Source organism: Didymosphaeria variabile (assembly GCF_027946475.1).
Source record: "Didymosphaeria variabile strain IMI 356815 chromosome Unknown scaffold_7, whole genome shotgun sequence".
Classification (NCBI taxonomy): domain Eukaryota; kingdom Fungi; phylum Ascomycota; class Dothideomycetes; order Pleosporales; family Didymosphaeriaceae; genus Didymosphaeria; species Didymosphaeria variabile.
In genome coordinates, this window is record NW_026611626.1 from 1,085,181 (window position 1) to 1,110,004 (window position 24,824).

The following is a 24,824-nucleotide window of genomic DNA, read 5'->3' on the forward strand; positions in this document are numbered from 1 at the left end:
TACAATCAATGAGTAGCTGAAAACTTTGTATACTAGGATGTACCATTATGTCCTTCGATCTTTGGTTACGAGCCTTCGTTAGTCGCGTATCCCGAGGTACGTCTTGTCTTGACGCGAAGAGGTGGCTAAGCTAGCACAACCTAACATCGCGTTCGTCGCCATTCGTTTTCGTAGGTACAATCGCCCCTCCGCATGACGATGATCTACCCACATTCAAATGGTGTACACAAACCGCGGGCTATCATCACCAAGCTCATTAATCTCGTCATCCGACATGCCTTGAATCTTATGATCTTCTTCTCCCCTCGCCCTCTGCGCATTCACGCGCGAGAAGTAGAACCACATGAATGCATACACGATGCTTGCAAACGCGACCATTGAAAGCGTGACAGCGTGGCCGCGAATGAAGCGGGGACCTTCCTTAGCTGGGTACAACTTTTCACATATCAGCATCTCTGCGCGTAGGTTCAGTATGTCAGACTTACGAAGGAAGACATGATACCCGCGCAATTACCTATGCTCAATTGCAGACCCGTGGCCAACGTCCTCTTCCCGTAGCGTGGGTTGTTCGTTGGCAGCCACGCCAATGGCAGACCGACGTTGACGTAGAGGCCCATCGCAACTAAAAAGCATCCTGCGTAATGTACCGCCGCGCTCGAATCAGACATCAGCATCGCGTACCCAACAATGGCTACTACACCCAGAGCGACAGCGTATACACCGCGCCGTTGCTGGTAGTCCGACAGCTTCGCAACGGCCAGATACGTGATGGCGCCCAAAGCGTAACACGGGATGGTGTACACTTGCACAAGCGCCGTTGAAGCGTGTGGCTGAATTCCCTTGATTATAGTAGGCAAGAAAGTTGAAAAGCCGTAGAGCATGGTGTCGCAGCCGAACTGGGCGAAGGAGAAGGCCCATATCTTCCAGTCTTTGACGCCGTTCCTCACGTCCTGCCAGTGGAACTCTTGTGCGCTGGCAGTATATCCGGTTTGGCGCTTGAGACGCGCAATAGCAAGCCTCTTCTCTTGATCATTGAGGAAGTACGTGGAAGAGGGATCATCCGGAAGGATCCACCAGGTCGCGATTCCGAGCACGAATGTTGGCAAGCCTTCAATGATCAGTATCCAGCGCCATCCACTCTCTCCAGCGACACCATCCATATGACCAATGGCAAATGCAAGGAGACCACCGCATGCACCGGCCAATGCAGCCGATACGAAGAGATAACCGATCCGTAGCGCCAATTCACGCTTCGTGTAAAAGAAGGTGAGGTAGATGGCCAGACCTGGAAATAAGCCTCCTTCTACGGCACCGAGGAAGAGTCGACAGACTATGAGACCTGCATAGCTCTGCACGACTCCAGTCAGGGTAGCGATGATACCCCACGAGACAGTGATGAAAGCGATCCAGCGAGAAGGGCGCAATTTCTTTAGCACCAAATTCGATGGAACTTCGGACAGGATGTAGGTCACGAAGAGGATAGAAATTGCTGTCTGCCATTTGGTCGAATCCAGATCTAGATCTTCTTCGAGCCCGTAGAGCCGGGCATTGCCAATATTAACTCTATAGAATGTTAGATACCGATCTAAGATGAAACAATCATTCGCAAGCGGGTCGTACAATGCAGAAAAGAACATCAAATCTCGCGAAAGAGGTCGATTACTTACCGATCCAAGAAGGAAAAGAGATACAGAAGCATAACAACTGGAATGATGTAGAGGTCCAGCTTTCTCACCAACTTGGCTTCTGCAATGGGGTCCACTTCTTCCAACAGACCCTCAATCGAGCCGTCCTCAGCCTGCTTCCCACGTTCAAAATCTTTTCCGGTTCCAGCAAGCACGCCTGCTTCGGTTGTTGTATGCGGCATGGCCATATTTTGAGTATTGTCCGAGTCAGGTCCAGCGATGTCGCGGTGTAATTGGGCTCGCGCGCTAGCTCTTCAGCAAGGTTTGCGATCCCTGGACTTTCGTTCTCAACGACGGTGTTCAGCAGGCGCGCATTTTGAAGCCATGTCGCTGAAAATCGTTTGAATTGTGTTGCTACGATGTCGGAGGCGAAAGCACCTTCGTTTTAAAAGTCAAGCAGGACCCACCCCACGTTGCGCACGAGTGACCTATGGCGGGGCCATCTGAGCAAAGCGAACTACTCCTCCTTTCGGCATGACGTTGGTTGGTAGCTAGACCGTATTGGTCCGGCCGATGCAAATCAAGGGTGCACTGCAGATAACAGAGCTGATGCCGAGACTTTGTAACGCGATGCCAATGGTGGGGAGATCAGATAATGATGGGAGAATGGGGTTGCAATGGGGTACATGGTAGCGCTCGTGTTTGGCGCGCCATTCTCGTATAACTGACTACAACTCATGCACAGCATCCGGAGAATTCGAGCCTGGCCCTTGATCGACGGCCCGGACGCAATGGTACGTAGTCACAATGACGGTTCGCAGTCGCAGATCATGACGCGAACCCATGTTCCCGAGCGTGCGGGCTTACCCAACAGCATTCCGTGACCGATATTGATTACGAAGCATGTCCTGACAGACGTCCTCATTGTGTCGGGGTTTTGGCGTTATTATGTTGGAGTTGCCATTGCCCTTGCAGAGAGCGAATGTCCATCTCCAAATCTATGTCTCTATATATAATGTTGTACAGGTTCGCGGAACAGGCTGGCATGGAAGACAAGGCAACAATTTTCATAAACTCGAAGTCGACGAAGAAGCGTAGCCCATCATTTGCGCGTCAAAATCCAGAGGAATGGACATGCCAGCGTAGATGTCAATCTGAGCTGAAGGATCGATTGGCCAGATCAACTCATCACGAGGTATTTCAGACTCTGCAGTGGGGTCCGGCTGGCTTGCGATGGTATTCGGCAATCTGGTGAGCGCGCTGCGAGCCACGAAGCGAACCTCTTTCGCCATAGTCGCGGATGTTGGCCAGAACGTGCCCATGGCGTTCAGATAGCCGATGCTCAGTCGCACGCGATCACGAGCTATGGAAAGAGCACGGTCCTCTAGAAGCCGGCATGCTGCAACTTGTGCTGTAGCAATTGAGGCAACGATGCATCCAATCATGATGTTGTGCCTTTCGACAGCACCAGGTATCGCGAGCAGCTTCGTTTGCATATCGCATGCCTTCAAAGTTCGAGCTGTGTGGACCGGTCGGCTCTGCTTTGGCGCATCCATGAATGGGATCGAAGGTGAGAAGCTGATTGTGGTGAGCTCCTCGAAACTGTACTCGAGGGAAGAGAAAGGCCGATGTGATGCCATCGTCAGTCTGTATGTGTCAGAATTTGAAGGTAGAGAGTATGCACCGGAGCCTACATTGAAGCCATCAGATGTGCCAGAAACATTACTTCATCGATAGTACCATTCTGTCGCATAGGATCTCGTTTTACGGCAGGAAGAAGAGAGTGCCAAACAGCAAGTTTAGTGTCAATAGAAGCTACGAAAGCCGCGTTGAATACTCGTTCTTCCAAGAATTTTTTCATGACTGAGTCCATAGTCAGACATCGTGGTATAAGGCAATCCGATGTTTCCGGACTTACCATAGCGTGTGATTCTGGAGACATCGACCGTGTAAGCTATCGATGAGTACACAACCTCAATTTCGTCGAATTCTCTCATATCATATTGTTCCCATGTTCTTGGAGGAGGGATGTTCTAATACTATGAGTCCCACATGCCTCAAAGCGTATCTGTGGAATACTCACACCGGACTCGTAACAATCGTCCTCGCATGGGAGATCAGCCAGATTCGGAACGTCCATTAAGGCATACATCGGGTTGTTGACAATGACGGCAAAGTGCTGGTCGGTCAGACCCAAGAAATAATAGGTCCTCCTCCAAGACTCTTCCAAAACCGGATTTCCCTCGCCGTAAGCTACTGCAAACTCTTTCGTGTTCATGCATAGCTCCAATGCAATAGACGTGGCTGTATCAAGAGACCGGCGAGATTCGCGAGATCGATTGGTATGGAGTTGGGCTGTAGCAAATATCATCAATGCCTGCACAGTCCAGGGCGTACGAGGCAGTGTTGACAACTCCAGCACTTTTCGAGCAGCCTCGTAATGAGGGTCTGGCTGAGTCCATGGGGCGAATATGGATCCTACATATTGTAAAACAAGCAGGAGATTCTCCATCCCATGGTCGTTAATCAGCCTGCGCTGATTTAGATGGTGCATAGGTAAAGGCACTGGGTAGGCCGCCCAATAGTTTTCATAGTAAACTTCGAGCAGTCGTTCTGTATTAATGTGGAAAGCCACATGAGAGTGTGCTAGGTTTGCATCCATCCTCTGAATATCACTGAATGCCGGGTTCGTCGAACTGGTTGCGCCGGAGTGATTGCCTTCCACTCCACCACTGCTGGAGGATTCTGGAGAGTGGCTTTGAGCTTGCTGGCCGCTCGTTTGCGCAGTTTCCGCTGCCTGCTGTTGCAGCTTTTCGCGTCGTCTGGCCAGAGCGGCCTTGTCTAGTCCACCTCTCCTGGACTTCTGATAGGTGCATTCTTTGCCTTCTCTTTGGCAGCGATTACAAACAGGCTGATTCGCATCGCATTTGACGTGTCGGCTTCTGCATTGTATACAAGCCAGGACAACGCGATTGGTGGGTTTGTGTGTCGTGTCGTCCATGCGTCAAGAAGTGAGTGCGATTGTCGTGCTAGCTGGTGTAGTGAATACTGACGTGACGGAATCGGAAGCGGGTTACAAAGAAGTGTTGTAGTATCTTGAGATGCCAGTTGTAGAGAGCGACATGGTGAATGCCGGGGTTCACAGCCTTTGAGGTTGAGTCAACGCTGTTTAGGCATAGCGCACAATGTCGGGAAGGTTCGGAGAACCGACGCCGATGGCTAGCGCCACTTCACTGCGTTACCGTTACAGTTCACCAATGACCTACTCAAACATGGTCTCTCTAATAATGATCTGATCTGTTTTGAATCTTAGTCCCTCAAAGAGCTTGGTCCACCTCTAGTGGCCATTTTGCATACAGCCTCCCCTCTATAACCGCTTGCTGCGGACAATGTACAGAAGACACTAGCCCAAGGCCTGTTCAGACCTCTGGGCTCTCTCCGCTGGTTTTCTTCGTATCCTTGCTTTTTGGCACAATTTTCAACGAGAAGTCGACATGCTTGACGCCTTGATGAATACTGCTAGTGCTCACAATGTCCACGTCTCCGCATACGTATGGCGCCACATTCTCCTCCGTCAGTCCGCCGCTGACCTCGACCAGGAAGGTCTTTCGATCGCCCGTACCTCTTCCCCATTTTTCTTTCAGTTGAGCAGCTGCAATCTTGACACCTTCAGGCGTGAAGTTGTCCAACATGACAATATCAGCGCCAGCCGCGATGGCTTCATCGGCTTCCTCGAAGCTTTGGCACTCCACTTCCACCTTGATGGCAAAACCACCCGCAGACTTAGCAGCTCGGACGGCGTTTGTTATACTTCCTGCAGCGACAATGTGGTTGTCTTTGAGCATAGTCATGGCGGAGAGATCAACGCGGTGGGCATCCACTCCGCCAACAAGCATTCCGTATTTCTCCACGAGTCTGAACCCTGGCGTTGTCTTACGAGTGCCGGCGAGAATGTTGGGGTATCCAGCTTCCCGTAGCAATCGAAGAAGGCGATTTGACTTTGTCGCTATGCCTGAGCATCTTGCAAGTGTGTTGAGTGCTACTCGCTCACCCAGGAGCAACTTCCGTACGGGACCACGCACAGTAGCGCAGTGTTTGATGGGCTCAAAAGGCTCGCCTTCCCTGACATGCCAATCGACACTTAAGATCGTCAATAATGTATGTAGACGCCACGAAAATGCCACTCACGTGCAGTCAAGTTGCCGGAAAACCTCGTCGAAGAATGGCACTCCTGCCACTATGCCCTATGATGTTGTCAGAGCGTCCTGGTAGCATTGGCGAATAACTTACCTCGCTCTTTCCTAACAGCTTGGCTTCTGATATCTCTTCACCGACGACGAAGCCGCCGTAGTCAAAGCTTGGAGTATCCTCTTCGAGCCACTCTGCGACCTGGCGCTTGTACGTCTGCGGGAGCAGGTGCGCCACCGATCCATGTGCTGGTGCGCCTTCGGCCATTTCGGGATGATAGTCGCCTCACAGCCGTACCTGGACTTTCTATAATCAACGGAGAGTTGAGTAACGGTGGTCGTGGAACAGTGGCGCTGATGATGCAGCCATTCGAGCTTTCCGAAAGCGGTTTCGCCCGTCGCTAAGCGGGTGCGGCCGCGGACGTGCAAGAACCCGCACGATCCTCAACACGGTGCATTACCCGCGCAGTCCTACACTCTGTAGTCTGGCTGTGTCCTCAGATGTTTTGCACCTCTCTGGGATCTTAAACACCCTTGGGCGACAATGAGTCGATTACTGACCTCATAGCCACGCGCCTCCGAAATGCGATACAATGGAGATACTCAAATTGCTGGACGGCACTCTCCCACCAGCAACCTATCCAACTCCTCTAGACCAACCGAATAGAAATGGCGACCGGCGCTCCCAACCACAGGCACTGTCCGCTCGACACCTCCGATCGTCGAACTCGGCTGCTGAGGCTCCATTATGGACATGAATTCTCTGACATCCCCTGCACTATCGACACATCGTGTCTGTTCAAGTCACACTTTACGCGCTTATGAATACTCCAGGGTTTCATATCCGCACCTCAGATCCGTGTTCTGTGTCGAAACCTTTGGGTACCGGAAGAAGCCATGGAACAGCTCGCCGAAACGTTACCAGGAAAGACAAGACTATTTGGTGCACTTGCTTTACTCACCGAAGGCCTAGACAACATTGATGAAACCATGCGTAGCACATTCGAGGTGTGCATCGAGCGATACAGTGTTAATGCCTACGAAGACAAACAAAATGTAGTATACTGGTTGCTGAGCCTGGTAAACATAGATGAGTTACTGTGGACTACACGAAAAGTGTCTACGAGGTCTTGTTCGATGTCATCGTCAAAGTCCAGAAGGATCGGTGGGCATCCGATCAACTATCCATCGACGAGTTCGAGGACTCTTGACCACAAAGAATTCTGCACTTTTCGCTGAGCAGCTTGCTTTTACGTTGAGCTTGGATGCTGATGTTTCGCTACGATGTCCAATCGTAGCAAAATGGTCTCGAGAGGTTGGACATGCACCAATGCACGCTCTTACGAAGAGACCATGAAAGACCCGACGTACCAACTGCACGCAAAGTGCTCCGCGGAATGGTAAATGTCTGCAGGGAGATAGCCTTCGGGATTAAGCAAGCGAACTGCACGAGGTGCAGGCTCGGCCGAGGCTAAAGATCCCTCCGACGAGCTCACCGACTCGCAACCTCTTCCAGCCTGTCGTCCTCCGCTCCGCGGTTGCAGCAGCGAGTGCCCTCTATGCGAGAAGGCAGAGTTGTGGAGCACTGGAGGCCAGACATGCTGTTGTGCGACGCCGGCACACACGAGATTTCTGGGACATCAAGCCGTGGCGTCATGAGGTAGACGCCTATGGGAAGCGGGGCAAAGTCCCCTCTCGAAGCCTTTGGGCAACTGCTTCGTGTATACAGCTCGACGGTGTATCCGGAATTTTGGATGGTTCCTCTTGGTGCTGGTATTGTTTACCGACGTTTCGAGCGGCACACTATCCTCATGTAACCACCATGTAGTTGCTTTTGTTTACCGTCCACCATTTGAAGATTCGACCATGACCTTCACCAAAGAGGCGCTCGAACATGGTCATCAGCGCCGCTAAAAAAGCCCACCGTTTATCTCCGCACCCGCCCTGGGGTTTTTGGGGAAGCTCCATTTCCGTCTTCGTACGGCAAAGCGGCACCGCCTAACCCATGACCCGTGGATCTTTCCCCTGTGCTTTTACCCTTTTCACTATTATAATGATCGTACTCCCTACAAGCGGTCACTGATGTTACGCCTGTTCACAGCCTGACACCTTCAATCCTTCGCGCACTCCACTCGGATTCCGTGCCTGAGTCATGGCCCACAACGCGGACTAACAATTTGACGTTGCTACCATCACGGCCGACTACGTCCGACTAAAATCAGGCATGCGCTGAGAAGACCGCGCTGAGAAAACCGGAGTACCATCGTTAATTGCATAACATTTTCACACAGTCAACACGGGCAACATTGGCATTGATTATCGCAATCTGGTCAAATAGCATTCGAAGTTCCGGTGGTGAGACGGCAGTAATCTTCCCAGCGTCATTTCAACATCATGCCTGAGTCAGAAATGTATCGACAACCAACGCGCAGCGAAATAATCGAGCTCGCCGTGGCAGAAGGCCACGATGCAGACATACCGGGTAATGCAGGCTCGATCCATCAAGTACCCAGCCACACATCAACACCCCGATCAAAGCACCAGAATCACGACCCAAAGAAACCTTCAGCAGAAGCAATGGACAAGGATATCGAAAAGGGCAGTACAGCCGAATCGATTCTAAGTGAAGAGGCGGTTGTGGACAGCAATGAAGACGATCCGAATGTTGTGTCTTGGGACGGCCCAGATGATCCTGAGAACCCAATGAACTGGTCGTATACAAAGAAATGGGGGACAGTGTGTTTGATATCTGCAATCACATTTTTGACGCCGCTTGCTTCGAGTATGTTCGCGCCGGGAGTACCAGAGGTTATGTCTACGTTTGATTCGACGAACGACATGCTGGAACAGTTCATGGTATCGGTATATGTCTTGGGATTCGCATTTGGACCAATGAGTATGTTCTAACTGGTTATCTTTTGTCGTAAGAAACTAACAAATGCAGTCATCGCCCCACTTTCCGAGATGTATGGACGACTTCCATTGTACCACAGCTGTAATGCCTTGTTCGTGATATTTAGCATCGCTGCAGCGGTGGCCTCGAGCATGGGCCAGTTCGTCGTTTTCCGGTTCTTCATGGGCTGTTTTGGTGGAGCGCCTATGGTACTTGGGGGAGGTACGATTGCAGACTTGATCAATAGGGAGCAACGTGGTACCGCTATGGTGGTCTGGATGATGGGACCAAGTGAGTAAGACAAGATCATATCGGATATGACAATACTGACAAGAATTAAGCAATCGGCCCTTGCGTAGGTCCGATTATTGGTGGCTTCCTAACCGTTGCTAAAGGCTGGAGGTGGAACTTCTGGTTCGTCGCCATTGTCGTACGTCTTGCTTTAAATGCTTAACCAATCTCAATTGACATGAAGCAGGCGGGCGCCTTGATGTTAATGTCTATCATCCTCATGAAGGAGACTTCAGCTCCTGTGATTCTCGAACGCAAAGCAAACCGACTCCGCGCTGAGACCAACAACCCCAAGCTTCGCTCTAAGCTTGCCTCCGACCTGTCCCCTGCGGATTTATTCAAATTCTCGATCATCAGGCCCGCCAAGATGCTCACGCGCTCCCCCATATGTCTGGCCATGTCGGTGTATATTGCCATTACTTATGCTTATCTTTACGTTCTCTTCACGACCTTCACCGCAGTCTTCAAGACACAATACCATTGGAAAGGTGGAATCGTCGGACTTTCTTTCCTGGGAATCGGAATCGGTTCCTTGATCGGTCAGTTCGGATTCACATACTTCGGCAACAAGACTGTTAAAAAACACATCGCGCGAAACGACTTCAGGCCCGAGCATCGCCTCTACACCATGTGTGTTGGTGGATTTTGCTTACCGGTGGGCCTATTCTGGTACGGCTGGAGCACGCAAGAAATGACGCATTGGATTGTACCTATTCTTGGCACAGGCTTCATCGGCTTCGGACTGCTCATGACGTTCATGCCGGCTACGACCTACCTAGTCGACGTATTCACAGTCCACGCGGCAAGTGCGATGGCGGCCAGCACGGTGCTGCGTAGTCTATGTGCAGCGCTGATTCCGCTGAGTAGCTCGAAGATGTACAAGGCGATGGGGTACGGCTGGGGGAATTCGTTGCTGGGATTCGTGAGTCTGGCGCTTATACCAATTCCTTTCCTGTTCATTCGGTATGGGGAGAAAATAAGGGCGAGAAACTCTGTCAAGCTTTGAAAGGATGTTTGACAGAGACAGACAAGATTGGGGAATCTAGCCACGAGAGTGACAAAAATAGGCACTAGTTGCTCGTCCTACGTGTCTCTCGCAGGCTGTGGCAGTCAATATCGCGCGAGAGGTATCATGCGTTTTGATTTAACGTCGCGGCCATCAAGTTTTGTACTTTACAAAGAGTCAGAACGTCAGAAACCACAATCAAACGCAAATACATTATGACTAGTTCAGTCAGGTCCTTGGATGGGGGCGAGATTGCCGTGAGCTTCACGACCCAGTGGAGACTAAACCAAAAAGCGCTAGCCTCATGCATCAACAACACGTTTCGGTACGGTGACACGAGCCTCAGAGCGTCTGCTTTATAAAGGCACACAGATGTTTGGTACACAGCAGCAGCCAGATCAATCAAACCCTGAATCTCCCCGAATTGCGCGTTCCGGGCCATAATGGCTTTACCGCCTTCGAATACATCTCTAACATACGCCTCGCCATCCGCTACGCCATATCTCTCACACACACCTCTTAAGCCTCCTGCGTCGAACCAACTCATCATCAAGGTTCTGGCTACCGCAGTAAACCCCTGCGATATCCAGCTATGGCACAGCCCGCTCGTCGGCTGGGGACGATTCGGACGCGAAGGAACCATGGGATGGGATTACTCGGGGACCATCGCAGCGGTAGGAGACCAACTGAAGAGGAAATGGGAAGTCGGCGATGAGATTTTTGGAATGTGTGAAGGGCCAGTGAGTAACTGCTTTAGCCGTAGAGATCAAATGAAGAAGAGATAGGGCTTGTTGCGCTGACTGGAGTAGGCTGCCCGAGGTACATTCACGAAGTATCTTACCATCTCTGACAAAGCGCCCATTGCACGAAAACCCAATTGCTGGACTTTTGAAGAGGCAGCTTCTGTTCCGCTTGTGACACTCACGGCGTTCGCATGCTTGGATCGGCTGCCGCCTCTCAAGCCGACTGTTGCGCGGCGAAGGGTTATTGTGGCAGGTGCGAGTGGAGGTACTGGGATGTGGTGCGTGCAATGTAAGAATACGCTTTTTGTCCTTTTCCATGCATGTTATGCTTCAAGGCTGCAGGAGGAGAGACCACTGACGTGTAACAGTGGCAAAGAAGGTATATAACTGCCACGTCCTAGCCATATGTTCAGGCCGCAACGCCGACTTCGTCAGAGAACTAGGTGCAGACGATATCATCGACTATACTACGTCAAACGTACCTCAAGCACTCCCGAATCATATGCCGGGTGGCCTGAAGTTCGATTTGTACATTGACTGCGTCGGTGGCACGGAGATGTTCGGAAATTGGGTAGGCAATCTTGCCAACTCTTGCACTTCGCTCAAGTACTGACTCGGTTACTTTGTTAAGAAAGAAATACTCCACAAAGAAGGCGCATACATCACCATCGTCGGCGACAAAACAAGCCGCACCGTGCCTGGTCCACCACTAACCTACTTCACGTACCCCGCGCAGATCTTCCGGCATATGTGGGGATGGATGTCTGGGCCGCGTTATGCGGCTATCATCTTGTACAACGAGTCTAAGTACCTGGAGAAGGTGGCTAAATTGGCTGAGAAAGGAGAAGCCAGAGTTGTGGTGCAGGAAGTCATCGAAGGAATCCTCGAAGAGGGTAAAGAGAAGGCAGCTTGGGAACGAGCGAGTGCATTGCTAGAGGAGGGTCGGATCCGAGGGAAGGTCGTGTTGAAGATACAGGATTGATTGCATAAGCTTCGGGGCTCGACGATTGATTGCGTGACCTGTATTACTTCAGGGTAGGTTTGCAGAGACTGGAGTGCCTATTTCTCATTCCTTAGTAGAATCCTAACTTCCTTCGTGGTGCAGTCGAAGCTGAATTGGGAAACGCAACGTGGCCTGGGTTATCCCAGGGTGCACGATACAGTTTCCAAAGTTTCTGGCGATCGTAGGGTTGTTGTACCACCTAATCTGATCCTGGAATAGGGTCACCAACAAGTTATGCAGATTATACCGGCTTCGAGCGTATGGTGAGGTTCAAAGATGACGACGCGCAGCTAGTGAGCAGTATGCAAACAAGTTGCTCGCCGCGATCTTCCCGAGCGTTTAATTTCCGTCTTACAAAAGAATGGGCCATATCCGATAGTATAAAAGAGTAACGGGTTGCTAATCTAAAGCTTCAACCCAGCGGACGTCATGTCAGCCCCTCAACGTGGCTTACCCTTTACAACCTATAAACTCTTCCCTCATCACCTCTAACCTCATCTTTACAGAAGGCTTCCCAGCCTTTCTCCCACCCCCATTCCCTCGCCCCAAACCAATTTAGTGCCCTTGATCGCACCTTGCTTGATAAATCCTTCCCACGCCTTATCAAAATCTGTGAAGTACTTCTCCCCACCAACCTCAATGCCCTTCTCTCTCAATGTGTTGGCGTTGACTTGCACACCCTCGCCCCTCGCTCCGCGCGCTTTCATGAGATCGCTCGCTTTCGCAGGCCTGTTGTCGCCGCCAACGAAGAACCGATAGAGAGGAACGCCGATGGACGATAAAGTCTCAGTGTACGACGCCATGGTCCCAGGCCGGGCGCCAAAATCCAGCAAGGCTACCTTCCTCGGCTTCTGCTTTGCTACCAGCAATTTAACTCTTTCGGCATCGCCGTTCAGAAGCAACTCATCGTAAAATCCGCAATTCTCGAGAAGAGGTCTCGACTTGTCCGATCCCACGCCTACGATAGTGCGAGGCTGGTGCGCCTTCGGTCTAGCATGCCGTAATGCATATGCGAAAGACATGCCCGTTTTCCCACTCGCATTCAATACCACCACGAGCGCATCGTCCAGACTCGCGTCTTCAGCGCTCCACTCTCCTTCGCCCATGGGATGGATGCGCAAACTGTCGTCCCACGCAAAGCCGAAGGTGCTGAGATTATATCCCGTGCCGAAGAGCGTCATCATCAGCGCGTCCCAGCCCAGAACATCTTGTCCGTTTTCGTTCTCCAGTTTCTCCAGGGATGGATGCACGGAAAGCCGATTATATATTTTCCAGAGATGCTGGCGGTGCGGACTCGTCACGAGGATTTGATCTTTGCACCCAGTCTCCTCGATGCTAACATCCCACGTCCCGGTTCCGATGTGCACGTATCCGTAAACGCTACCTCCGGTGGGAGTGCCTGGAACGGTGCTTTCCACGACGTCGGCGTATCCCCAGCCTGCGATAGTGGCATATTTGGACCGGTCGTTGTACGGAGCTGGTGTATTTTTGGGAAGAGGGTAAATGTCCCACCAGCCCATTGCAAATCCTAGGTTGGCATACGTGAGATTGTTCGTCGTTTGGCCTAGGATGCGGGTTCTAAGACGGAGAGATGATGGAGGGAGGGGTTGAGGATCCGTTGGCGGGAGGGTAACGAGGCGGTGTTTGGAATAGTCTCCTTGATCGAAGACATGAATAATTGGGGATTTGGCCATGTTGAATAGGTCTTCTTAGTAATAGTGGGTAGGTTGGAAATTTCGTTGCAGTCCAGCTCTTGCACTTGGCAGATATGTGGAAGGGAAGACAGGAAAGTATGACTGGCACGCTCAATCCAATATTCAGGATACTGTCTTTTCTTGTATAGCCCAGGCGCACTCACGACCGGTTGCGCACAGCACCAAACGAAGCCGAAGTGGAGTACATAACGTTGTGCTTACAGGGCGGCACAGAGGATCTTTAGCCACTTTGGGACGTGGCTCAGTGGAGTTCCGCCATACACTAGTGTAGCCATGGCGGAACTTTGGCGGGGAGCTGCTGGGATTGGCACTCATCGGGATCGCAAGTTCGTGTCTCTCCCGAGGAGAGCACATTTCAAGGCCAAGCATGTAGTTAATTACATTGCGTCCGAAAATACGTGAGTACATAGTTTTTCACTGACGAAGGATAGGGTTGATGCACGTCCAATAGTCAATAAGACTAGCTAGGCCATTGATGTGGGTATAGCGTGATGATAACCCGGCCAATGCAGACAAATGATACCGTTGCGGTGGACCACCGAACACAAAACGAAAGAACAACTAAAAGCCCATGCCGTATCAAAACATTAGAAGCACAACCCCTCCCTCTCCCTTACAAGCGCGTGCCATCAGCCACATAGAAACGATTTATCATGTCCACGAGGCCAGGGACGGAGGGGTAACGGCGCATGCTGGCCAACATGCTTTGATTAGGCCTCGTACGGCTCGTGAACCGCTAGCGCACGACTTAATCGCTATCATACTCGGACGGCTCTGGTCCATACTCCATCTCGTACTCACTAGGATTACGCTCGTTCCCATAGAAGATGGCGTTAGGGCCTGAGATCCAGTGGAGCGGGTACGACTGCTTCTTGTACTCTTCGATGTTGATGTTCGGATCCGCCACCTTCAAGATAGCTTTGTTGATCATCTGGGGCTCGTGGTCGGCAGGGTAGTAGGCATCGGTGTGGACATCGTGGAAATAGCCCCAGAAATTGATCTGGACACACTGCGGCATCTTGCGTCCGTGCAATTGTGTCATGGCTCGCAAGACTGCGGTCACACGCTTCAACATCGCTGCTTCTGACTCTCCAGGACCTTTGAACAACAAAGGGGCCCACGTGTGGTAATTATACAGCGTGTTAGGATCGAAGCCCTCATAGCCCATCTTCAGGAAGAGCCGACGAAGGCTCGGAAAGTGTTTGCGTACGATCTCGACATCTTTGAGCCAATGTGACCACATGTGGTCCATCCGCCAGGAACAAGGTGAGCTCTCCATGGGGTAGAACAGGTGCAGAAATTGGATACGCTCGTGCGGCATTCCGGGATGCTTGGTAATTGTGAAGTCTCGATGCGTGCCCCGCCAGACCTGGAAGTAGTTCTCCTTGTATGCCAAGGAGGAGGCCTCATGATAGAGACGGCGACAAACACCAAGAATTGCCCATGCGTTGTCACGACCCCATTGGTGCTTCTCGTTATGGTCCATGATCGTGGGGTTGAGCTTCATACGAATCGCCTCATCACTGAGAACCACCTGCACGTAAATTTTGTTCCGGAGCTCGGCGGGGAGATCAAGGAAACTACGTCCAGCATTCTCCTTGTTGGGCTCGGTGTTGCGAATCGTAGTTGGTTCCTGAAATTTGTTTAGTGAGGCAACCGAAACGAGCAAGAATAGAAGACTTACGTAGTACTCCACATACGGGAGTGATTCCAAGTTTCGACCTGGCTCCTTGGCGCAGCAACCCTCGAAGTAACAACACTTGTTGTTGCAGCGGCAGCTCAAAGCTTCGTCGCCATATCGATGGGTAAAGGTGTTCGCCGTGAATTGTTGTATGTTGACATCCATCGTGACGTTCAGGAGGATTCGGTGTGTTTGAATACTAAAAGTGGACCACAATGACTTCAGGTGACGAGGAAGCTTGGGGTAATTCTCGCGACCCTTGAGTGCAAACGGTAGGCACGTTGAAGCTTGCGTTGTCTGGTCGTGGGTGGCGCGGACTAGACAGAGTCGTAGGCGTGAGCGCGGGTGCTTTTATCTGAAGGGCAAGTCATTTGTGGACTAACTGCATGCTTGGCAATGCAACGGGGTCAAAGCTGCGATGTTATTCTGTCTCGAGCCGATTGCCTCCTGTGTGAATTAGCACGGTTGATTTGGCGGTTCAAGTGGCCCTAGGTGCAGACACGCATGCGCGTAGGCCCCTTTGAGAAGCCCTCCCTCCCAGATCAGATTGTTGATAGCTTCAGCAAACCACCTCTTCGATTGTTGCTAATCTCGTTCAACCGCTTCCCTGAGTATACGCTTCTCCTGAGGCCAAGGTTACAAGCTTGATTGGGATTGGGCTTTTCATTTTGGTCTCATCTCCTTCGTACAGCATGCTCTCAATCTTGTCTGCTGCAAATTTCCCGATTCGAGTCTGTTTGACCGACAGACCGCGGTTGTGCTTGTCCGCATCGTGCGCGCTGATCCAGGTTTGAGCATACAGGCTACGTGCAATCTGCAGACCGCCAGGAGAGCCGGCAGAGATATTTCCTCCCAAGTACCATGGGTTTTCGACGCGGTCAAAAGAGTGTATGAGGGCAGTCAAGGGCAGTGCGGCCTCATTGACCAGATGAGAAGACGCGTATGGCTGGACGTCTTCGTAAGGCACACCGTGTGGCGAATACAGAACTGACAATGTCTTCTCACGGTCATTATAGGGCGCTGGTACGATTGTACGCGGTGATGATGCTATGGTGCGAAACGACCGCGGCGACGCTGGCGGACTGAGAGGAAGCTCGGGAAGGTCCAAGTACCGTCCGGGAGTAGCTGACAGTACACTGCAAGGGGGCCGATATGTAATTCCAATGGCATGATGAACACTGGATATATCTCTTTTAGCGGGTATCCACGTTACTGTAAGCTCTCCACAGGAGCCTCGCGGTGACATTGGTGGTATGACCAAGCGATACATCGATTGCTTGCTGCTCTCATCATATTTCGGTATAGCTTGAACTAGCTCTTCTCTGAAATGTTTCCATGAACGGATCTTCCTTGCGGCTGCTGGAATCGCCAGAATCGTTGATTGGCAGTCCTGTGGAAGCTGCCTTAAGGTCTCCTCGTGGCAGTGGTCAGGCTTGTCTTGCGAAATGAGGATTATATCCGGCTCTTGCTCTAGCTCTTTTAAAGAGGATATGCACGGTTTCGTCCTCTGCTCTGATATGGAGAAAAAGCTGCCAAGAATGGTGGCTGGCCCGGTCAACCACGGATCGACCAGAATAGTGAAGGAGCCTGGGAAGAGCCCTGGAGACGTCAGTGGTGCGACTGGAGGGCTAAAGGTAAGTAGAAAAGCGGTGTCCCCGTTCAGCGACTTCACGGTGAGGGACATGGTTGCCGCAGGCAGACTGCGGATGGGAGACGTACACTCAGGCAGCTGTCATTGATGATGTGGAATCCGGGCATGGACGATTAGCGGGCGCCACCCGCAATGGCAGGTAGTTTTACGCGGACGCTCAGACGCGGCCCTCGTCTGGGGTGAATGGAAGCGACGATGCACTTTAGAATCTTTGCAGCTGGCAACACCCACAAACACCGTCCATCTTCTACATCATCGTCATTCCAAAGTCATTGTTCGTACTAACGAAGATCCAACTAGCCAGAGCGACCGCTACAGCTGTTTCCCCTGCGCTGCACTGGGTGCCGTTTTGATGGGCGTCCTTGTGGGAGGGCTGCAGCAGGAGGAACTGCCAATCCTGGCCTACAACAGCCTTGACAAATCACGAGACGTTCGGCGATCGGAACATGCTCGGACGACTTTGATCGTCCAGCGCCCAGGATGCGCGTCGCTTTTCTGACTGGGGATGCTGGCGGAGGGCGGTAGGCCGAGGCGCAACGTGCCTGTGGGCGGTGAAACACACTCAAGCAGCACCGGCAGCAGCAACCTCACTGCCCAGCGACTGGCGACTGACGACTGACGACTGACGACGGCAAAGCAAAACCCAGCGACGGGCATGGCAAGCTAGGTGCGGAGCGATGCAATCTGCAGCAGAATGCCGGCCGCGGATTGGGCAGGTTGGCGGGCGCTCTGGCGGGCGCTGGCATGCAATAGAGCTCCCCAGTCAGGACTCAGTTCAGCTCAGCCTGTCAGGACTCACCCATTGTTGCCAGCTTGTCAGGGACGCGATGGCCTGCGCAGCGCAAAGCTAGGGGCACCGTCAGTCAGTACTTGGGAGCGTACAGCTGGTTGCCCGTCACCTACTGGACAGGCAATTGATGCGCGCCGCTCGAGGTTCCCTCGTTCTTGCGGCTCCTCGCCCAGAATGGGATTCGGGCGGACTCGAGCTGGGCTCCTCCCCCACTTCACCTTTGAACCCCTCATCGCAAACTGCCAGAGCTTGCTTCGTGCCCACCAACAGCCCACCTTTACCACCTGCCACAGCGATAACGGAGCGAGGGGTGACTTGAAAGACGTTGCCAGAGCTCTCTGAAGCTGCCGCGAGCTTCCCTTCCCGCCATTGACGGCACCCAATCGCCCCGCCGCTGCTCTCCCACGGCGCTCGGCTCTGCCCGAGGGTAGATGCTGGCTGCGATGCCACCACGAGCCTCGCTCACGGGGTCCTTCTCCGTGTCGGACGAGAACAATGTCGTCGTCTGCCCGCTGCGTAACCACGATGGCTCAGCTTGTCGCAAGCGCTGCACCGGCGTGAGTGCTCTCTGCTCCTTCTCCTCTTCCTCCAGCTCCCCGCCGCTCCCACGTCATGCCCCACGCCTTCACCGCGCCCGCAAAAACCGTGGCTAACGCAGCATGGTGTACAGGAAAAGCGATACCGCTCTATGCAAGAGCACATCCGCCGCGCCCACCCCGAGCATTACATCTCGAAGCTCCCTGCTACCGAGGAGAGCTTCACGCTGATGGTCAGCACGCCGCCACAACCGATACCACAGCCCCAGCTGCCTCCCACTACAACAGGCCCAGGTTGGTGCCCAGGTCTCTCCAGCTCAGCGGGGACTGACACAATGGCAAGGCTACGATGTTGGCGAGCACAATGCCTTCTTTCATGAGCAGTACGGCTCCATAACGCCCCGGACCTCTGACGAGCTGCGTCGGCCGTCCCTACTACCCGCTGCCACGGCGGCTGCCGCGCTGGCTTCGCTTCACAACCACCGTCCAGACTACGACTGGGACTCGGATCAGGTGAGGCACTGCCATTCAGCTTGGCCGTGTCGTCTCAGTACTAACGCAATGATCATAGGATGCAATGTCAGACCCCGATTCGAAGAACTACCGACCCCGCGCTCGATTTGCGCCCACTACCCTGGAACATCCGTACACTGCTACCGAGGAGCCGTACTACACCGCGACCTCGTTGCAGCGTGAATTGCTGCCTTCCTCACTCGCTCGCTCCCCGCCCGGCCGCTCTTCCACCTTACCGCCGGCACCACGCTCCATAAAACCCAACAGACCTCGCAAGACTTCAGTCGGTCAAAATGCCCGCAAGCCTAAGCATGAGCGACAGAGGTCCAAGGACCATGCGCGGAGGATGAGTTATGATCGCAAGGCTTTCTCGGCAGAACCACAAGCGGCAGCTGCCATACTGGGCAAGCGATGGGAGGACCTCATTGATGCAGCTGCTTCTGCGACTGAAGAGGACAGCAGAGACCTCACTCCGGTAAACATCATATTGACTGTATGTGAGATCTGCGCTAAGGCACGCTTCAGGTACCCGGCTCTCCCCACCAATCCCCACATATGCTTGGGCGAACGTCACTGCCGCCTTTTGTTGCTGCTCAGTTCAACTCGTATGCGGCTTCGCCGCTACAGCAAGCATTGACGCCGCCGCCACCAGAGATGTCAGAGCTGCAGCCATTCCCTTCCGTAGAATCGTCTATCGAATCAGCAGCATCGGCCGCTAACTTCCATATCCCTTCGCAAGGCCTTTCGGACTCCTCACCGACGTACTTACATCCTGTACAGATCTACTGTGCAGCATGTCGGAAACTTTCAATACTAAAGGAGAGTTACGCGTGTTCAGAGTGCATATGCGGCCTCTGCCAAGACTGTGTCGATGTGCTCGTCAGCGAGCACTCACGAGGCCGAACGGCACGGTGTCCCCGATGCGGCGCCGTCGGTGGCAAGTTCAAGCCATTTCAACTCGACATAAGATGAACCAACATTCACGCGTGTACTGGACGCCCTTTTTGCTTTACGAATACTAACGACATTCCCTAACATTTTCTGTGTCTTGTCGTCACCGTTGGGTAGAGGTCTTGACTGCAGGACAGCGGCGTTTACCAATGATTTACTGCATAGATCACATCATGATTTTGGACTGGCGTTTACTGAGCTTCAAAACTATGCATAGGATCACAGCGGCCAGAGGCTGGCAGGCTGGCATGTGTAGCACACAGCCACGAGATTCAGTATGGCACTATTACATAGCCTACGGTGAATGCATCAACCACGCGAGACAGCTCCGGCTTCTCTCAGCGCGTTTCTCCATCGTTTGTTTACATGTTGGAGCCGACTCCGTGCTTCATGACTCCTTTCAGGGCCTCAGTGCGGCTCTAGTCTACGCCATGGCGTTGCGCATCCTACCACGGTTCAGGGTCCACGCTTAAGCTTCCGAGACGGGACGACCAAGGGAGAAGGGAAGGTCCAGCGCCTGGGCTTTCGTAGACGGCGTAACGGTAATGTTGACGGTGGGTTTTCTATTTCGGTAACGGTGCGGGTGCCTGATTCCGCAGGAGTTGATTGCGTCTGCGGTGGTGAATGGCCAATGCAAAATCGATAAAATGTAGGATTGTAGTGCAAAACTCAACGAAAGAGTCTGGACGGCTGGAGTGCGCCGAGCGAGACCGCGACCAGCACTTTATTGACTTACACGCGTCGTCATTGAGAGTCAGTGGACATTTGGGATCTGCAGCACTTCTTCCAACGATCAAAGCGTCGGTAAGACGACACATCAAGTGACCCTGCCCACGCGCACGCCCCTGAAAAGGCGGTATGACAACCGCACCCAGCGTTAAACACACCGCGCCCTTTACGATCCCCTTGATTCGCTCGATTCCCAGCCCTCCCCGAACGCCTCCTAGACCGATTTTCCCCCGCCAGTTACCCATGTGGGTCGAACGCTCGGTTCGTGCGGCTTGGCGCATGCGTCTGGCCGATGTCACGCAGCAAAGCGCACGTCAGGGGCTATCAGGCTCGTGTTGCTTTGCCATTTATCGCTTTTTATGTGGGGAGACTCCTCTGAGCGAGAAGAGGGGTCTGGAACGTTTGACGTGCAGTGCGTTTTATGATTTGTGGGGAGGCCTTCCAGCGGCTTTGTTGTGTTTGGTGCACCTTTTGGTCGCGTGGCTTTCTTTCGGCGTTCGGGCCTACGGGTGTCAGTGGTAAGTGGCTTCGGGGCTTAAAAGACGTTTCTTTGGTTGACCGCTGGCGGTGGGTGACGGGAGGGGAAGGGGGTAAGGTATTTGAGCCTGCGTGCCCTTTGTCCTCGTGCGCTCCTCTCCCTTCTTTGATTTTGTAAAAGTGCAGCCATAGTCGTAACATCGCATACAAGTATACAGAAGGTCACATCATACTTCCATAATTTGATCAAGACATCGACACCACCAATTGATGAGCCATACCACATCACGTCAAGATTTACAACAAAACAGAATGCCACTCCTCCGCAGCCTCACAACAAAACTCAAAACCAAGCTCACCGTCTCACCGCCTTCTTCACCCACCACATCCCCCTCTTCGTCAACAAGCAGCTTCGAAAACATGGGTGGTAAGAGAAAGAGCATGATGCCGCAGAGCCAGCGAGAGGATATGGCGAACAGCGTGGAAAGCTTTGGTCAAAAGAGGCCTCAGAGCCAGAGGGCGAACACGGGGAGTAGCGAGTTGAGCTTTGGCTGTGTGGGGATTGATGCGAGGGTCGTGATGGAGGAGATCGAGAAGGTTCGGCTAGGGCGGGAGGAGAGAAGGAGGAGTAAGTTCAGGGAGGAGTTCTGAAGAGGTGGATTCGATGATTGAATCGTGGCTCTAAGGCTACGCTACGGATTGGACGATCGGGAGACGATAGCCTGAGACTCTTGTCTTGATCAGTCTTCTGGATCGAAGACACCTGACTACGGCTCTGCCGGCGTGGGCTCCTCATTCTGCACCGGCGTCGCGCTCTTGGGCGGACCTCGCGGCGGCCCTCCAACCTTCGGCGGCGGAGGCACACTGCCCTCCCTCTTGGGCGCAAAGTCCTCCGCAGCACTCTTCTGCTCGCCTTCCTTGAAATAGTCGTCTAAACCGCCGCCCCCGCTCGGACTGATATGCGCATGGTGCGCTCTCTGCTTGCCTTTTTTCGGCGGCGCACCAGCCTGTGGAGGCGATGATTTTAACGGCAACGCCATGTTCGCTGGTACAAAAAGCTCTGACGGAGCACCGACTTGAGCAGGAGGGAGGTTACTCGCGGATGATGACAGGGGACGCTTCTCATCGAAAGAGGCGCTGCCGGTGGAAAACAGCGTTTCACCTGGTGCCTGCGGCGGTTCCTCCAACTCGGCGGGAACGCGATGAAGAGCGCCGAAGCCAAGCACGCATCCCAGCGCACCTTCGCCGCCCCAACCGCGCGACGGAGTAATAGTAACGGGACGAGTGACGTTGTACTCTTGGTTGTACACAAATAGGCGGAGCGGCCGGTTGATGTAGTCTTCGATGAGTTCGCCTAAACCAGACTCACCGCGGACCAGGCCTTCAGGACTGCCGATCACGTAGTCGCCGTACGGAAGCAGGCCTGCTACGTCGGCGGGAGAGTTGGGCGCGACGTCGAGGATGTGCCAGACGTCTTCCGTCACGGAAAGGGGTGTCCATTGGAGGGAGATGCCCAGGGTGGGTTTTTCGGCAGGGATGGGAATGTAGATCTCTCGGATCTTTTGACCCTATGTCGGTGTTAGTGAAATGAAGACAACATACTATGTGTACATGAGGTCTTCCTAGAAGAACATGATAGTGACGATGAAAGGAACGAAAAATCATTGCCACTAGATCCTCGCTGTGTTATCCGAGGATGTGGAATACATAGGGTGATTGAAGTCTGAACGTCCTCTGAGTAACAATCATATTTCATGAAAGAGCGCTTGTATTGCGCATCCTGGGACAACAGAGAGGTAACAGATGTCCAAAAGTGTTCGTCAAGCGCCATGGATCATTCGTAGAGGGGTGTCTGAGACGAACTATAACTTGATTGGAATGAGAATTGATGCCCCGGAAAAAAAGCGGGAAAGAAAGACTGAGGTCGTTGCAAAGAAGAACAGGACATGAAAAGAGTAGCCTAAGTAGCGTACCTTTGCGCTGAAGACACCCAAGCTTAGAGGGGAGCCAGCGCAGTTGCGCACCTCAGTCGCGAATAAATTGGGATCCGGATTGTCCTACATTGATTGTCAGCACTTTGATTTCACCACTTCTTATGTCTTCAGTCGCTAGTCACGTACAATCGTGCGCCCGTTGATGCCAATGACAAAGTCGAACCATGGGTCCAGGGGTATCTCCGGATTGTTGTTCCTAAGCACCTGGAAGCCATACGCGCCTTGTGTCGCAGAGTTTTGGTCCTCTGGCGCGGCATCAAGCCGTGAGATGAAGCGGTTCAAGGCGCCAAACATAGTCGACATGATGTGCGGTCGTCCGGTAATGTGATGTGTATCGAGGTCTGGAGCCAGGTGTTGCGGTTCGTTTGGGGTTTGGGCCAAAGCCGCCGCCATGGTCCAAGCTCCTGCTGATCGGCACTGCGGTCTCGTCGTACTCGATTGTGCTTCAGCTGAAAAATGATAACGAAGTGTGAATCAAGTGAGGCGATCTAAGCGTCTGAATTGCCTTATGTTTTGATGTTCGAGGGGCGACACAGGCACGTCTGAGCATTCCGTATTGTGTACAGTTCTCAAGGCAGGCACGACTAGCGCGCTATCCACGGTCGGACTAGCGGGTCTTCCTGCAGAACCAGAGACAATGTAACCGTGCTCTACGTCGCCTTGTACTTCTTCACGCACAAGCTTAATTTGAGATGAGATAATACAACACACATACTAGATTTCAACCGCACAAGCCGTAATGGGTGAGAAACCTGATGAACAGGGTATCCACCAGTGGCTCGATGCAGAACAATTTCCGGAGCATCTAAAGAAGTAATTCTTTCTGATAATGTTCATAAGTAGTATTCAAGCTGATCTGTAGCCAGATATTGGTTCCAACGCTTCAAGATATGGCAAAGATATCATGAAGGCATCTGGATGACTGAGGATTCTTGGTTTGGTGTAACTCCTGAACCCATTGCGAAGTAGGTATCTGATCGTGTAACGCTCACGCTTAAAACGTGATTAACCTCGTTCAGTAAGATCGCTACACATATCGCGGAATCTGCCCCAAAAGACAAGACTGTCATCATCGATGCTTTCGCAGGTGTGGGCGGGAATGCCATTGCGTTTGCGCGTTCGGGGCGATGGGAACAGGTCTTCGCCGTAGAGAAGGATCCGAAGACGATGAAATGCGCGAAGCATAACGCAGAGATATATGGCGTCGACAAGAAGATAGTGTTCCACACAGGGGATTGCTTCGATATTATCAAGAGATTTATGGGCAAGAACAACATTGTCATCTTCGGTAGCCCGCCATGGGGAGGTAAAACAATGCTCAGGCCATCTCTTGACAAGTCTACTGCTGACACGAAGCCAGGCACGGAATATAACGCAGACAATGTTTTCGACCTTTCCACGATGCAGCCGTACAGTCTTGACACACTCTGCAAGAAGTTTTCCAAGCTCAGCAAGCATATTGTGCTGTACCTTCCACGCAACTCGGATCTAAATCAGATTGCGCGGTACGCTTCGGAAGGCAAGAAAGTGGAAGTCGCACACTACTGCATCTTGGGGGCCAGCAAAGTAAGTGAACAGTGTAAATGGAATCATGACACTGATACATAACCCCAGGCATTGTGTGTTTATCTTGGTGACTTCAACTTTGAAGGTGAGGCAGAAGAGGAGGGCGTTGTATCCGCTCCGTTGGAAGGCCAGTCAGCTTGAAATATCGGTCCCCATTGGAAGTTCCCCTTTCTAAGCATTGACCGTGCTGTGCATTGTAGAACCCTTTTCTGGTTCTGAAAGTGAACCACACGGCGGAAGATGTATGTGGGCTGCTCTGTCGATTCTCAGTCTGTAGGGCATAGCGGCATATCATGAGAAACTGAGGTCACAGAATTTTACCTATCGTTGCCATCACCATCTAGATGCTACCTGGCATACCTATTGCTACCTGAGCACCCCTCCACACGTGAATAGGCGATGTACAGTCACGTGGTCAGCCACTTCGCCGGCCAAGATAGGAATAGCTAAGCACGGGCCACCCGCGCGCCATG

At 52.5% G+C, this 24,824-nt stretch overlaps 10 protein-coding genes across 10 annotated transcripts; 3 read left to right on the forward strand and 7 right to left on the reverse strand.

Moving 5' to 3' along the window:
* Positions 1–213: 213 nt before the first annotated feature.
* N0V89_009496 (uncharacterized protein) lies at positions 214–1,873 on the reverse strand (the record flags this gene model as incomplete). The annotated part of the gene is made up of 3 exons (XM_056218247.1): positions 214–435; positions 486–1,563; positions 1,668–1,873. The coding sequence occupies 3 exons, from the start codon at positions 1,871–1,873 to the stop codon at positions 214–216; spliced, it is 1,506 nt and encodes a 501-aa protein (XP_056067512.1).
* An 819-nt stretch (positions 1,874–2,692) lies between these two features.
* N0V89_009497 (uncharacterized protein) lies at positions 2,693–3,356 on the reverse strand (the record flags this gene model as incomplete). Its single annotated transcript, XM_056218248.1, has 2 exons — positions 2,693–3,227; positions 3,352–3,356. The coding sequence occupies 2 exons, from the start codon at positions 3,354–3,356 to the stop codon at positions 2,693–2,695; spliced, it is 540 nt and encodes a 179-aa protein (XP_056067513.1).
* Positions 3,357–5,044: 1,688 nt separating this feature from the next.
* Positions 5,045–6,080, reverse strand: BNA6 (nicotinate-nucleotide diphosphorylase (carboxylating); the record flags this gene model as incomplete). The annotated part of the gene is made up of 3 exons (XM_056218249.1): positions 5,045–5,765; positions 5,814–5,869; positions 5,916–6,080. The coding sequence occupies 3 exons, from the start codon at positions 6,078–6,080 to the stop codon at positions 5,045–5,047; spliced, it is 942 nt and encodes a 313-aa protein (XP_056067514.1).
* A 2,126-nt stretch (positions 6,081–8,206) lies between these two features.
* N0V89_009499 (uncharacterized protein) lies at positions 8,207–10,002 on the forward strand (the record flags this gene model as incomplete). Its single annotated transcript, XM_056218250.1, has 4 exons — positions 8,207–8,708; positions 8,757–8,996; positions 9,047–9,135; positions 9,184–10,002. The coding sequence occupies 4 exons, from the start codon at positions 8,207–8,209 to the stop codon at positions 10,000–10,002; spliced, it is 1,650 nt and encodes a 549-aa protein (XP_056067515.1).
* Positions 10,003–10,445: 443 nt separating this feature from the next.
* On the forward strand, positions 10,446–11,727 carry N0V89_009500 (uncharacterized protein; the record flags this gene model as incomplete). The annotated part of the gene is made up of 4 exons (XM_056218251.1): positions 10,446–10,742; positions 10,812–10,821; positions 11,114–11,316; positions 11,377–11,727. The coding sequence occupies 4 exons, from the start codon at positions 10,446–10,448 to the stop codon at positions 11,725–11,727; spliced, it is 861 nt and encodes a 286-aa protein (XP_056067516.1).
* Positions 11,728–12,248: 521 nt separating this feature from the next.
* N0V89_009501 (uncharacterized protein) lies at positions 12,249–13,442 on the reverse strand (the record flags this gene model as incomplete). The annotated part of the gene is made up of 1 exon (XM_056218252.1): positions 12,249–13,442. One exon carries the CDS (start codon positions 13,440–13,442, stop codon positions 12,249–12,251), a length of 1,194 nt encoding a protein of 397 aa, XP_056067517.1.
* A 769-nt stretch (positions 13,443–14,211) lies between these two features.
* N0V89_009502 (uncharacterized protein) lies at positions 14,212–15,309 on the reverse strand (the record flags this gene model as incomplete). Its single annotated transcript, XM_056218253.1, has 2 exons — positions 14,212–15,096; positions 15,148–15,309. 2 exons carry the CDS (start codon positions 15,307–15,309, stop codon positions 14,212–14,214), a joined length of 1,047 nt encoding a protein of 348 aa, XP_056067518.1.
* Positions 15,310–15,739: 430 nt separating this feature from the next.
* Positions 15,740–16,828, reverse strand: N0V89_009503 (uncharacterized protein; the record flags this gene model as incomplete). Its single annotated transcript, XM_056218254.1, has 1 exon — positions 15,740–16,828. One exon carries the CDS (start codon positions 16,826–16,828, stop codon positions 15,740–15,742), a length of 1,089 nt encoding a protein of 362 aa, XP_056067519.1.
* A 4,730-nt stretch (positions 16,829–21,558) lies between these two features.
* N0V89_009504 (uncharacterized protein) lies at positions 21,559–23,088 on the reverse strand (the record flags this gene model as incomplete). The annotated part of the gene is made up of 3 exons (XM_056218255.1): positions 21,559–22,359; positions 22,765–22,848; positions 22,912–23,088. 3 exons carry the CDS (start codon positions 23,086–23,088, stop codon positions 21,559–21,561), a joined length of 1,062 nt encoding a protein of 353 aa, XP_056067520.1.
* A 436-nt stretch (positions 23,089–23,524) lies between these two features.
* tgs1 (putative diacylglycerol O-acyltransferase tgs1) lies at positions 23,525–24,492 on the forward strand (the record flags this gene model as incomplete). The annotated part of the gene is made up of 5 exons (XM_056218256.1): positions 23,525–23,598; positions 23,652–23,750; positions 23,805–24,091; positions 24,146–24,351; positions 24,400–24,492. 5 exons carry the CDS (start codon positions 23,525–23,527, stop codon positions 24,490–24,492), a joined length of 759 nt encoding a protein of 252 aa, XP_056067521.1.
* Positions 24,493–24,824: the final 332 nt, after the last annotated feature.